At 43.2% G+C, this 14,077-nt stretch overlaps 1 protein-coding gene across 1 annotated transcript in view; it reads right to left on the bottom strand.

Annotated features, from left to right (window-relative positions):
• LOC126481212 (gamma-soluble NSF attachment protein-like) overlaps positions 1-14,077 on the bottom strand; it is a 132,669-nt gene that overhangs the window by 38,202 nt on the left and 80,390 nt on the right. Inside the window, exon 9 of the mRNA XM_050104813.1 lies at positions 692-816. Coding sequence (XP_049960770.1) covers positions 736-816 — 81 coding nt within the window. The 3' untranslated portion in view covers positions 692-735. The remainder of the gene's footprint in view (positions 1-691; positions 817-14,077) is intronic.

Genomic DNA, 14,077 nt, shown 5'->3' with positions numbered 1-14,077 from the left:
GCAGTACCTTGGAAGACACAGAGCAAAGGGTGTGGGCTACCATGTCAACACCAGAATTTTGAAGATATAAAAGCTGTCCTTCTCTAATGTCAAATCAGTACATGAACACACGTTGTGATCTATGTTGACCTGCCAGTTTAGAGATCTGTTTAACACTCACCTGTAAATGAAGTTTTACATTGGAAAAATTATGCATATAACACAGATGAGTTACTGCAAAAGTGACTACATCATTGTAGTAGCTTCAATAGATGGGAGCTCTCTTTCAGCATCTGCCCACTGCAAAGAGTGAATAATTCTGGTGACTGCACAGCAGGTCCACTAGAGTGAATAACTCCAAGAATGACGACTACACAGCACTTGTAATGCAAAAGTTGGTATACACATCAAATTGGTAACAGATCGTTCACGGAGCGGAACATATAATACTAAAACAACACCTGTGCCACTTCAAATTCACAATCATAATCATCTGATAATGGCCTAAGAAGCAAAAAACGCATTTGTAAGTAAACTAATTTTTTTTCACAATTAAAAAAATGTTTCTCTTTTTTGTTCTTAATGGCATGTTCAGTTAAGGAAAGTCTTTGTTCTTGAAGCTAATGCAAATTCTTAAATTCTCTGTTTTGATTGCAGTAACACAAAACTGATGATAATTTGTTATTTGCTTATCAAACTCTGCATAACTTACAATATCTTCTGCAGTGCAAGGTGAATTATTTTCTTTTGCCTAATTCAGCAAAGACCACCTGCATATTCATCATCCTCATCCTCTTTGTCTCCACTACCAGAAACTGGTTTTCCAGCAGGTGATGCCTGGAAGAAACAATCTGTGATGTAATCAAAAATTCTGATGTGTCAACAACAAATAAATAAATGAATACCTTTCACACAAATATTCTACATTTACCCATGAAGAGGTACAGAGACAGCTACTTTGAATAAACTGTTGTTTCTCAAACTGTAAAGCAAACACCACTCATAGACTGGTGACTGCTGCCTACAAAGCAGTACAAGTGATCTATGATTGCGGGACATGTGATTGATGTGTCGCCAACCCCTCCAGCTGTTATTGGCACTAAATGAATCATGATTCATCTACTGGTTTTTTTGGTTAAAGCCAAAGTCCAGACACACAACAATCAAGATAAATAGAATAAAAGAAACTTCATGTACAGTAAATAGGGGCAAAGCTAAGTGCAGTATTAACTTACTTCATCAAAATAGCAGTGGAATAAAAGATAGAGTACATGAGGTATTAGTGTGTTTAGATGATCTCAAAAATAAGAATGAGATTTATATACTGTGTCTTTCTGAACACCATGTAAATGTGGGGATGGATAGTGTCAGTATAAATGGGTATAATTTAGCATCTTACACTTTTAGATCCAGGATGGATAAAGGATGAGTTGCCATTTTCACAAAACAGGGGTATAAATACAAAACTGTAGAAGTAAGTAAATTTTGTGTTGATCAGCACTTTGAGGTCGGTGCATGTGAACTTCAGCTAGATTATGTAGTATTGATATTAGCGAGAGTGTACAGGTCTCCATTAGGGGACTGGGAGCTATTCATAAAAAAGTTTGACTCCCTATTATGCTGTCTGTCAGACAAAAAGAAGTAATTATTAATCTGTGGTAATTTCAATGTAAACTTTCTAACTAATTCTGATAGGAAAAGTGAACTAGAAGTGTTATTAACAACATATAACTTAGAATCAGTGGTCAATTTCCTTACACATATAACTCAAGACAGTAGTACTCTCACAGATAATGTATTTGTACAGAAAGAGGATATAAAACAAACACGTGCTTTCCCTGTGGTAAATGGATTGTCAGACCATGATGCACAACTGATTAACTTACAAAACCTAACAGGGTGTACACTTCAGAAACCATCAAGTAAAAGTGTGAGGTTGCTCAACCCTTAATCTGTAGAGTACTTCAAAGAAAGTTAAGAAATGTTAATTTGGGAGACGTATATAATGAGCCAAATGCTAATAATAAATGCAACATTGTTTCCCAAAGAAAATTACTAAATGTAACACCAAACACTTTTCAAAGAAACCTTGGATTACTACAGGTATTAAACTGTTGGTTGGTTGGTTGGTTTAAAGGTGGGAGGAGGGACCAAACTACGGGGTCATCGGTCCCTTGTTCCTAATAAAACAATGCCACAAGTGTGAGAATAAAACGGACGAAACATATAACACAAAACAGAAAGAAAGGAAAAGCCACAAGAACAAAGGGAAGGCAATGAACACTAAAAGGAACAAAAGAGGACAAGAAAACAACAGAGAGACGCTAGAAACAGAAGCAAGTAAAATGTGAAAGCAGATTACAGTGGCTGGCCAACCATGAGAATAAAAAGGGAAAGCCAGGCACTCTGCAACACATTAAAACCACCATCCTAAAATCACTAGGGTGGAGGACACAGAGGGACAAAGGACATGTGCTAAAACTTACATAGAAGTGTAAAACCCACTCTCACAGATAAAATGTAAAACTAAAGCTGCAGTGGAGGCATTGTCGCCCAACACCGAAGGCAGTGTACTGAGAAAGTTAAAAGTCCGCTGCAGAGTGGCTAAAAGTGGGCAGTCCAGCAAGAGGTGGACGACTGTCGTTTGGGAGCCACAGCAACACTGAGTTGGGTCCTGGCGACAGAGTACTGTATTTACTAGAATCTAAGCCGCACTCAAATCTAAGCCGCACCTGAAAAATGAGACTCGAAATCAAGGAAAAAAAAATTTCCCGAATCTAAGCCACACCTGAAATTTGAGACTCGAAATTCAAGGGGAGAGAAAAGTTTTAGGCCGCATCTCCAAATCGAAACAAAGTTGGTCCATTGTAATACGAGACACAATTTAGGTTGAATGAATGACGATACAGCTACAGTAGTTTGGTTCGAGTCGTAAGCTTAGCAGTTAAGCTTTACCAGGTAGCCATTGCTATGCGTCAGGCGCTCCGCCCGTATTTATACGGGTACCTCTCCTTTTTCACGTGCTTTGTCTGCTTTGAATTGATTGCTTATTTTTCTTTGATCTGATAAGTGCAGTTTTCTTTGTTATAGGTGTTTACGTCACTTTAAGCTGAAAATGCATTACTGTACTGTGTCATGCATTGTTTGTCGCATTCTGATAGTGCGTGTTTACGGTCTGTCGCCGCTCGCAGCATGGCTTGCTTTTGAGAGCGCGACCGCCGCTTTTAAAAATTAAAAGAAAGAGAGAGAGAGAGAGAGAGAGAGAGAGAGAGAGAGAGGAGTCGTCTCATTAGCGAAACAAGGGCAATAGACTTCTATTCGTTGTTACTTACACTGCTACTTTCTTTGATAATGATCAACAAGAACCAAATAATAGACCGTATGATAGAAGATGTTCTGAACGAGAGTTTTGCGAAAATTTTTCTCCGTTTGAAAATCTTCGCAGGCGCCTCTTTAGTACATTACGTTCTGCACAGAAATTAGAGTCATCTCAGATTTAAAAATCTAGTCAATTGCCGTGCTTCATTTCTGACTGTATCACTGTTAAGCATAAGAATAATACGAATATAAACATGACATGATATGATATGTATATTCTTCCGCGTTTGCTGTTGTCTCACTCTAGTTTTGTGGTTTATTAGGCAGACAGGATTTAAATGAGATAGCAGCAAACACGAAACAATACATGGCAAAATGTTTATATTCGTATTATTCTTATGGTGACGAGAATACTGCATCTGATTCACAATTAATAAAAGTTCCTGTTAGCAACCATCTCTTCTCACAAGTAGGAAAAAATCCAGAACGTAAAGTTGGCCATATTGACAAACATCCCAAACAGTCTTGCCAGTCAGGTTTTCGTAGCACATTGAAATGCTGCTACATTCGAAGACGAACAATACGGAATTTGTATTTACTTCGTTGGATAATGTATGAAAATGCAGTGGGCGAAACTCGGGGCGGAGAAAAAAGCTCGTCTTCCATCTTTTTTTATATATAGAATTTATTTACTGACGCAGAGGTTCTGGGGCCAGTATTTATGTTTGTGCCTACAAAGCATGCCTGTATAGTGCTACATATATTCGACGGCAGAAGTAAGTTGTGGCGCCACCCACCAACATTTTTCAGAACTTCTGCTTGCTTTGCACTCGATTCTAAGCCGCAGGTGGTATTTTGAATTACAAAAACTGGAAAATTCGAGTAAATACGGTACGTAACCGTGCATTAGCCAAGTAAGGCCAATGCGGAGCCGGCAGAGGACAAATGATTCCCTGCGAGAGGCCTGCATGGAAGACTTCCACACATTCATAGTCTCCTTAATGACATGCGTCCTGTTATGCCATTCCGACTCCCAAATCCAGAAAACCCTGCGGTGTAAGACAGAACGCAGATCAGCTTCGGAGGTGCCTCTCTCCAGAAGCGGTTTCCGCGTTGCCTGTTTGACCAGCCTGTTGGCAAGTTCGTTGCGGGGGATTCTGATGTGTCCTGGGGTCCACACAAACACCACGGAACGGCGGGACTGTTCCAGGGCACAGATGGACTCCTGAAAGGATGCTACCACAGTGTGGCGAGGGTAGCACTGGTCAATAGCTTGTAGGCTGCTCAGTGAGTCAGTACAAAGGAGAAATGACTCACCAGGGCATGAGCAGATGTACTCAAGAGCACAAGATATGGCCGCCAGCTCTGCAGTGAAAACACTGCAGCCAACTGACAAGGAATGCTGCTCAATATGTCGTCCATGAACATATGCGAAGCCTATGTGCTGCGTAACTGCCAAGCAGTTGCACATGTCTGATCTGCAGTGGAGGGACACCAGCCTCCACCAGTACACTGGTCACCGGACTCGTCCTAAAAGCTCCTGTCACTAATCGAACCCCACAATGGTGCACATTGTCGAGTAAATGCAATGCTGAAGGTGCTGCCGAACCATAAACCACACTCCCATAGTCAATTCGGGATTGGACAAGGGCTCTGTAGAGCTGCAGCAGTGTACAGCGATCTGCACCCCAATTTGTGTTGCTAATGCAATGGAGGGCATTGGGGTGCTGCCAGCACTTCCGCTTAAGCTGACGAAGATGAGGGAGCCAAATAAATCAAGCGTCGAAAACCAGTCCCAGGAATTGATATGTCTCCACTACAGTGAGTGGATTGTCATTAAGGTAAAGTGTGGGTTCCAGATGAACAGTACAACGCCGACAGAAGTGCATGACACATGACTTTGCAGCTGAAAACTGGAAGCCGTGGGCTACAGCCCTTGACTGCGCCTTGTGGATGGCTCCCTGGAGGTTCCGCTCAGCAACAATAGTACTGGAGCAGCAATACGAAATGCAGAAGTCATCTGCATACAGAGAAGGTGACACAGAGGGCCCGACTGCTGCTGCTAGACCGTTAATGGCCACTAAAAACAGAGACACACTCAATACAGAGCCCTGCTGGACTCCATTCTCCTGGATATGAATGTAACTATGTGAGTCACCAACTTGGACACGGAAAGTATTGGCAACAGGAAGTTTTGGGTAAAAATCAGGAGTGGTCCCCAGGGACCCCACTCATACAATGTGGCAAGGATATGATATCGCCAGGTCGTGTCGTATGCTTTGCGCAAGTCAAAAAAGACAGCAATCAGGTGTTGCTGTCTGGAAAAGGCTGTTCAAATGGCAGACTTGATGGACACAAGATTATCAGTGGTAGAGCGACCCAGGTGGAAGCCACCCTGACATGAAGCCAGCAAGCCACGTGACTCCAGTACCCAACCCAACCGTCAACATACCATACGTTTGAGCAGTTTACACAGAATGTTGGTGGGGCTGATGGGCCGATAGCTATCCACATCAAGCAGGTTTTTACTGGGTTTGAGCACCGAAATGATGGTGCTCTCCCGCCATTGCGATGGAAAGATGCCATCGCACCAGATCCAGTTGAAGATGACAAGAAGATGTCACTTGTAGTCAGATGAGAGATGTTTATCATCTGGCTGTGGATGTTATCAGGACAAGGAGCTGTGTCATGGCAATGTGCAAGGGCACTGAGGAGCCCCCACTCTGTACATGGGGCATTACAGGATTCACTGCAGTGTGTAGTGAATGAGAGGACGTTCCCTTTCAGCCGCCATTTGAGTGTGCGAAAGGCTGGGGGGTAATTCTCTGATGCAGAGGCTCGAGCAAAGTGCTTGGCAATCGCGTTTGCGTTGGTACATAACTTGCCATTTATGGTAACACTGGGGCCTGGTACCCGAAAAGATGTTGATCTTTGCCCAGACTTGGGAAGGTTATGTGTGGCACCCAATGGTGGAGACGTATCTCTCCCAACACTCCTTCTTCAGTTGATTGATAAGGTAGTGAACACGGGCACAGAGCTGTTTAAAGGCTATGAGGTGCTCCAGGGAAGTGTGCCACTTATGCCACTGTAGAGCACGCTGATGCTCCTTAATTGCTTCAGTGACTTCCGGCAACCACCAAGGGACAGCCTTACCCCTCGTGCACACTAAAGAGCGAGGGATCGCATTTTCTGCCGCTGAAACAATTGTGCTAGTCATCCCGCTCAGCTATCACATCGATGTTCCCACGTGGAGGAGCTTTAGTGGTGACAGCAGAGGTGAAAGTTCCCCAGCCCGCCTTGTTCAAAGCCCATCTGAGCAGGCATCCGTGTGTCTGACACGCTGGGGCAGCAAAAGGAAGATGGGGAAGTGGCCACTATCACACAGGTTGTCATCTGCTTTCCAGTGGATAGATGGGAGAAGTCCTCGGCTGCAAGTTGATAAATTAATGGCCAAGTAACTACCATGAGCCACACTGAAATGAGTGGCAGCCCCAGTATTTAAGAGGCAGAGGTCGAGTTGTGACAGTAAAGTTTTGACATTTCTGCCCCACAAGGGGTTATGGGCATTAAAATCTCACAGAAGTAGAAAAGGTTTAGGAAGCTGAGCAATCAGTTCAGCTAATAAATTCAGGGGTACTGAACCCTCTGGAGGAAGATATACATTGCAGACAGTTATTTCCTGTGTTGTCCTTATTCTAACAGCCACAGCTTCAAGAGGAGTTTGAAGGGGCACATGTTCACAAACTCCACCTGACACTCGATTAGAGTCACTATGGTTCTTGTAATATCCCTTATAGCTGTGGAGGGCAATGCAGAAAGCAGATATAAAGCTTAACAGTTGCCGTAGCTCAGCCAGAGGAAAAACTGCCGCAATTCCACTGGAGGATGACATCGTGAGAATGGGAAGGCATACAATATTTAATGAGGCAGTTTACACCTCAGAGTCACCTGCTACCACTGATTTATTGCCTGAGCAGTCTATATACATTGTGTCTGAGGGTCTGGCGAGATCTAGGTCCTCAGCGGACGGCAAAATCTCCACCCCATCCTCAGCCGAAGAGTTTGTAAGTAGCGGTGGTGTAGGTGCCACCACAATTTCCTTGGTCTTACGGGATTTCTTTTTGGATTTCTGTCGCTGTTCCTTGGGTTTCCCTGGCTGGGCAGACTTCACTGACTCAGTCTCCGTGACTGAGGACGAGCATGAAGCCCTACGATCAGCTGCTTTTGGGCTCTTCAGCCACTGATGGGTGTCATCTTTCCCACTAGAAGAAACCTGGGAAGGGAGTGACCTAAGGGACCCTCTCCTAGCTAGAGAAACCGAAGACAATTTACGCTTCTCTGGCTTAGCAGTGGGGACGGATGTCCCCAATGACTGGGGAGGGGGGAGGGGGGGGGCTGTTGCTCCCGAAGTAGGTGGTGCAAGAGTAACAGGGAGGGGAGTGCCCCCACCATCAAGGGGGCAGGTGTAGTCTTCTGGCTCTGAGAGGTGACCTGGGTTGGTGGAGCTGATGGTGCTACAACTGTTGTAGTGGCGGCATAGGACAATGTCATACGCAAAGGATGCAGGCGTTCAAATTTTCTCTTAGGTTCAGTGTAGGTCAGTCTGTCCAGGGTCTTTTACTCCATGATTTTCCTTTCTTTCTGGAGAATCCTGCAGTCAGGCGAGCAAGGCAAATGGTGCTCACCGCAGTTGACAGAGACGGGAGGTGGGGCACATGGAGCATTGGGATGTGATGGGCATCTGCAATCTCGGCATGTGACGCTGGAAGTACAGTGGGAAGACATATGCCCTAACTTCCAACACTTAAAGCACCGCATCAGGGGAGAGATTAGGGCTTTACATCACACCAGTAGACCATCACCTTGACCTTCTCGGGCAATGTATCACCCTCAAAGGCCAATATGTAGGCACTGGTGGCAACCTGATTATCCCTCGGACCACAGTGGACACACCGGATGAAATGTACACCTTGCCGCTGTAAATTGGCAGCTCATCGTCAGACTGCAAAAGAAGGTCTCTGTGAAATATGATACCCTGGACCATATTTAAGCTCTTATGGGGCGTGATAGTTACAGAAACATGCCCCAGCTTGTCACAAGCAAGTAACTCCTGTGACTGGGCAGAGGAAGCTGTTTTGATCAAGACTAACCCAGATCTCAATTTGGACAAGCCCTGCACCTCCCCGAACTTGTCCTCTAAATGCTCAACCAAAAACTGAGGCTTCATCGTCATGAAAGATTCCCCGTCAGCTCTTGAACATACAAGGTACCGGGGCGAATAAAATCCGCTGCCATCCTTAGCCTGACATTCCTCCCATGGTGTGGCCAGGGAGGGGAACGATTTGGGGTCGTACTTCTGTGTGTTGAATTGAGCTCGTGATCACTTTGAGACTGCTGGCATTTCAACACCAGCAAGAGATGATGGACTATGCTTCATCGCCTGTCACGTGCCCTGATGCCACCCACTCTGACCAGGGGACCTCCCCATGGGCGCCACCCAGCCGCAGCAAAGGCCATCCGATGCTCCAGAGGGATGGGCATCTACCCCATGGAATACGTGGGGAGTTAACAGCGCAGGCATCAGCAGAGCGATCCCTGTGTGGTCAGGGGGCTACAACCAACAGGGTACATCGCGGCCCCACCACGCACCACAATGGACTGGCTACTGTGCTGGATATCAGGTGTAAAGAAGTCCATGGTCATCGCCAACGCAGAAATCGACACCGCATAGTGCATGGTGGGAAATGCACGTAGGTAGGTGTCCTCGCCCAAGAAATGAAGAATGGGCAGGACTGAAATGCGACGATGAGAAAGTGGGCTAAAGATCTCAATGCACGATGGACACGATGCACCTTGTAAGGCGCCCTTCCCCAATTAGCTCACTCTTTGGGAAATTTTTGAAGAATGGAGGTCAAACCCTACAGGGGACCATCACATAAAGGCCGAAACATGTGAAACTCCTTTTAGTCACCTCATGTGACAGGCAGGAATACCTTGGGCCTATTCTAACCCCTGGACCCGCAGGGGGCTATTAAACTGTCTTCAGAAAGGAAAAAAAAAAAACTGTGTGAGATGGCAAGAACTAGTAAAGATCCAGAAGTAATTTTACACTATAAAAATTATATTAACATAATGAGAAAAGTTGTAAGGAAATCAAGAAATATATATGTTAGAGAAGAAATTAACAACTCCAGCAGTAAAATCAAAACAATATGGAATGTTGTTAGAAGGGAGACGGGAAAAGTAATGACTGACGTAGGCAGTATTACTATTAAAGAGAATGGCCAAACCAACAGTACAGAAGTAGCTGATGTATTTAACAACAATTTATTAAGTGTAGGAGAAAAAATTAGTGAGAATAGTTTAAAAGAAAAAGCCAGGCAGTATATTGAAGAGTCAGTTTTCAAAAATTTTAGTCAGATTAAGTTTCACCTAACAACCTCTTGTGAAATAATTAAAATTATTAAATCTTTGAAAAATAAATGTTCTGTTGGAGTAGAGCACATCTCTAATAAGATATTAAAAAATGTGGAGCAATTACAACTGATTTTCCAAGTCACATACGTAATGCATCACTAACTCAAGGTATTTTCCCAGACAGGTTAAAATACGTCATGGTCAGGCCGCTCTACAAAATGGGGGACACCACAGATGTCAGTAATTATTGGCCAGTATCCTTGCTTACAGCATTTTCAAAAATCTTTGAGAAAATAATGTATTCAAGAGTGGTTAGCCATCTCAACAGTAATGGGATACTTAGTAAATCACGGTTCGGATTTCAAAAATGCTGTTCCCCTGAGACAGCAATATACAATTCACTGTCCACATAATAGAGTCTTTAAATAGTAATATGTCACCAATAGGAATTTTCTGTGACTTGTCAAGCGATTAAAATAAGGTTGCCACTTCATCTAACTGGGATGAAATTACATTAGGTGTTCCACAGGGTTCAATCATGGGTCCCCTTCTGTTCTTGATATATGTGAACAACCTCCCTTCTTATCTGAAACAAGAAGTTGAACTGACACTGTTTGCTGATGATACAGGCATCATTATTAATCCAGTAAAAGAAACTCCAATTGAAAATGATACAAATAAGGTCTTTGGAAAAGTCATTAATTGGTTTTCTGAAAATGGGCTTGGTCTAAACTTGGAAAAAAACACAGTGCACCCAATTTTCTGCTGCAAAAAGTGCAGTCCCTTCAATAAATATAACACATCAACAGAAGTCAGTAGACTTGGTAGAGGAGACTAAGTTTTTGGGTGTACACATAGATGAGAATCTCAACTGGAAAAGTCATATTTTGGACCTTCTAAAGCGACTAGGTTCAGCAACTTTTTGAATCAGAATTACTGCCAATTTTGAGAATATAGATATTAGTAAGATAACATACTTTGCATACTTTCACTCTCTGATGTCATACGGAATAATATTTTGGGGTAACTCAACACTTAGACAAAAAGTATTCACTGCTCAAAAGAAAGCAGTAGGAACAATGTGTGGGGTTCATAGCTGCACATCTTTTAGACATCTTTTCAAAAGATTGAGAATTCGTACAACAGCCTCACAGTACATTTACTCACTGATGAAATTTGTTCTCAACAACATGGACCAGTTTAAAAAACAACAGTGAATTTCATGATCATAATACCAGAAAAAAGAAAGACTTACCTTATCCTTTACTCAACCCATATTTGGCACAGAAAGGGGTAAAATATGCCGCTATAAAAATTTTTGACAAATTGCCAGAGGAAATAAAATGTCTGACCAACAGCAGTAATAGCTACAAAAATAAAATGAAATCATATCTCCTTGACAACTCCTTCTATACCATAGATGAATTCTTGAATAGGAATAAATAAATCTATAAATATAGTATATGCATAAATATCAATCTTTAACACCCAAACTCTTTGTCGTTACATATGTCTGTATATGTGCGGATGGATATGTGTGTGTGTGCGCGCGCGCGCGAGTCTATACCTGTCCCTTTTTCCTCCTAAGGTAAGTCTTCCCACTCCCGGGATTGGAATGACTCCTTATCCTTACCCTCTCCCTTAAAATCCACATCCTTTCATATTTCCCTCTCCTTCCCTCTTTCCTGATGAAGCAACTGTGAGTTGCGAAAGCTTGAAATCAAACACAAACACACACACAAAATTCAAGCTTTTGCAACCCACGGTTGCTTCATCAGGAAAGAGGGAAGGAGAGGGAAAGACGAAAGGATGTGGGTTTTAAGGGAGAGGGTAAGGAGTCATTCCAATCCCGGGAGCGGGAAGACTTACCTTAGGGGGAAAAAAGGACATGTATACACTCGTGCGCACACACACATATCCATCCGCACATATACAGACACAAGCAGACATATGTAAAGGCAAAGAGTTTTGGCAGAGATGTCAGTCGAGGTGGAAGTACAGAGGCAAAGATGTTGTTGAATGACAGGTGAGGTATGAGTGGCGGCAACTTGAAATTATTCCCATTACCCACCAGGCCTCAACCTCCGCTAATTTCAAGTTGCCGCCGCTCATACCTCACGTGTCATTCAACATCTTTGCCTCTGTACTTCCGCCTCGACTGACATCTCTGTCAAAACACTTTGCCTTTACATATGTCTGCTTGTGTCTGTATATGTGCGGATGGATATGTGTGTGTGTGTGCGCGAGTGTATACCCGTCCTTTTTTCCCCCTAAGGTAAGTCTTTCTGCTCCCGGGATTGGAATGACTCCTTACCCTCTCCCTTAAAACCCACATCCTTTCGTCTTTCCCTCTCCTTCCCTCTTTCCTGATAAAGCAACCATGGGTTGCGAAAGCTGGAGTTTTGTGTGTGTGTGTGTGTGTGTGTGTCTATATATATATATATATATATATATATATATATATATATATATATATATATTTCAAAACAAAGATGATGTGACTTACCATACGAAAGCGCTGGCAGGTCGATAGAAACGCGGGATGCGAAAGCTGTTGTCAGGTTGTTGGTGTAATGCTTCAGGATTCCGGACTGTTTGTTTGTGTGTCTGTCACCTGCCAGCACTTTCATTTGGTAAGTCACATCATCTTTGTTTTTAGATATATATTTCCTACGTGGAATGTTTCCCTCTATTATAACCATATCATTAATTTGAACCCAACAATTACGTTTGTTATTGTCGCTGTTGCATCTCGAAATCTTTCCTGTCGTCTTATTTTCTCTTTATTTTCTCTTTCTGATTTTACCAGTAGTCTCACTTTCTATTCACCTTCCCTTTTTACCGTAATACAATTTTATCCCGCCTATATATACTCTATAATACGTAACCCACTTCCAAACCATAACCAAAAATTTTTTATTTTGCGCTTTCAACAATACCGCTGCTATAAAATCCACTGTTTCTAGTTCAATAACAGCTGCCTTCACGTATTAAACAACCATTTCGGGTAGTTCTAATAACTTTTACTTTATTTCCACTTCCGTTTTTCGTACATCACTGATCATTTTTAGCCGCTCTCCACAGGTTTTAACGTCATTATTTACAATTGTTAACCCCATTTTCGTAATCTTTCACCACAACACCGAGCCTTTTAATACATTTACACGTTTTTTCGAAATTTTCCCGAATTTCTCCGTGCTTTAACGTGTTTTAGCGGCAACACAACCACCTAACCTTCATGCACATCGCTGTCTACCAACCCAAGTTCACCACAGGATCAACTTAACCAACACTTTTTCGCATTTTTTCATAACAGATCTCCAGTTATTTTCTAGTTCACCCTTATCTCTCCCCATATATTTTTATCTTTCATTTTCATTTCAACCTCATGTTACACTTTCCACCTTCTAATACCATGTCACCCTCACAACACCCCCACAATGACCCCATTAAGTTTTATTTACATTCCCTCCGCAAACATGCCTTCACCCTAGCCAGATTACGTTCGCATATTTTATTTTCTCAGGCTTGTCTGACATTTGGCATTACCCCCAAAGGCCTCACACTTAAAGTTCCCATCTCTGGCTGCAACCCTTCTTTCCATCAGTCCCTATACCAGTTCCAAACTGAACAATCCATTGCCCTCACCCACCTAATCCTTCACCTACACATCAACTCAGCCAATGAACACACCTGTCAACTCCTATCCTTAATAAAAGTCCTCAATCTTTCCTCTCCCACATCCACACTGGCTATTCAGAGCATCCTCCTACAGGCCAACCGCAAATTAGAGCAGCATGCCACCCTTCACCTCAAAAAACTATCCAATCTCCTGGTTTCCCACCTCCGGAAAGGCAACTCACTCACCCTTCACAACCTTTCCAGCAAACCTCAACCACCTCTCATTGCACACAAACCCAGTCTCTCCCATCTACTCAGTCTCCCACTTCCAGCTCCACTCCCTCCAAAACCTCAAAATTCCAAGCAACACAATCTGGCACCACAACACCCTAATTCAGTAGTTAACCTTTCCTCCAAACCTCTCTCCCAATCTGAAACCTCTGTCCTATCCAAAGGCCTCACCTTCAGCCCCACTCCCAGATTCAACCAAACAGCCCTCGTCAAAGATTTACTGTCCTACACTCGTACTCTCTGCTGGAAGTATCACTTTGCCATAAAGAAAAATGATCCTAATCCTACCCCTAATGATCCAACTCCCCAAGACACTATCCAAATTGAACCCTGCCTGGAACAGTTCCGTCCTCCGTCACAGCGGGACCCACCTCCTCTTCCTCAAAATCACCCTCTCCAAACCTTCCAGGAATTTCTGACTTCCAGCCTTGCCTCTCAATCCTTCTTAAAA

This window comes from Schistocerca serialis, chromosome 5 (genome assembly GCF_023864345.2).
Source record: "Schistocerca serialis cubense isolate TAMUIC-IGC-003099 chromosome 5, iqSchSeri2.2, whole genome shotgun sequence".
Classification (NCBI taxonomy): Eukaryota; Metazoa; Arthropoda; class Insecta; order Orthoptera; family Acrididae; genus Schistocerca; species Schistocerca serialis.
Note: the sequence above shows the minus strand (reverse complement) of the source record. Positions and strands in the feature narration are given on the sequence as shown.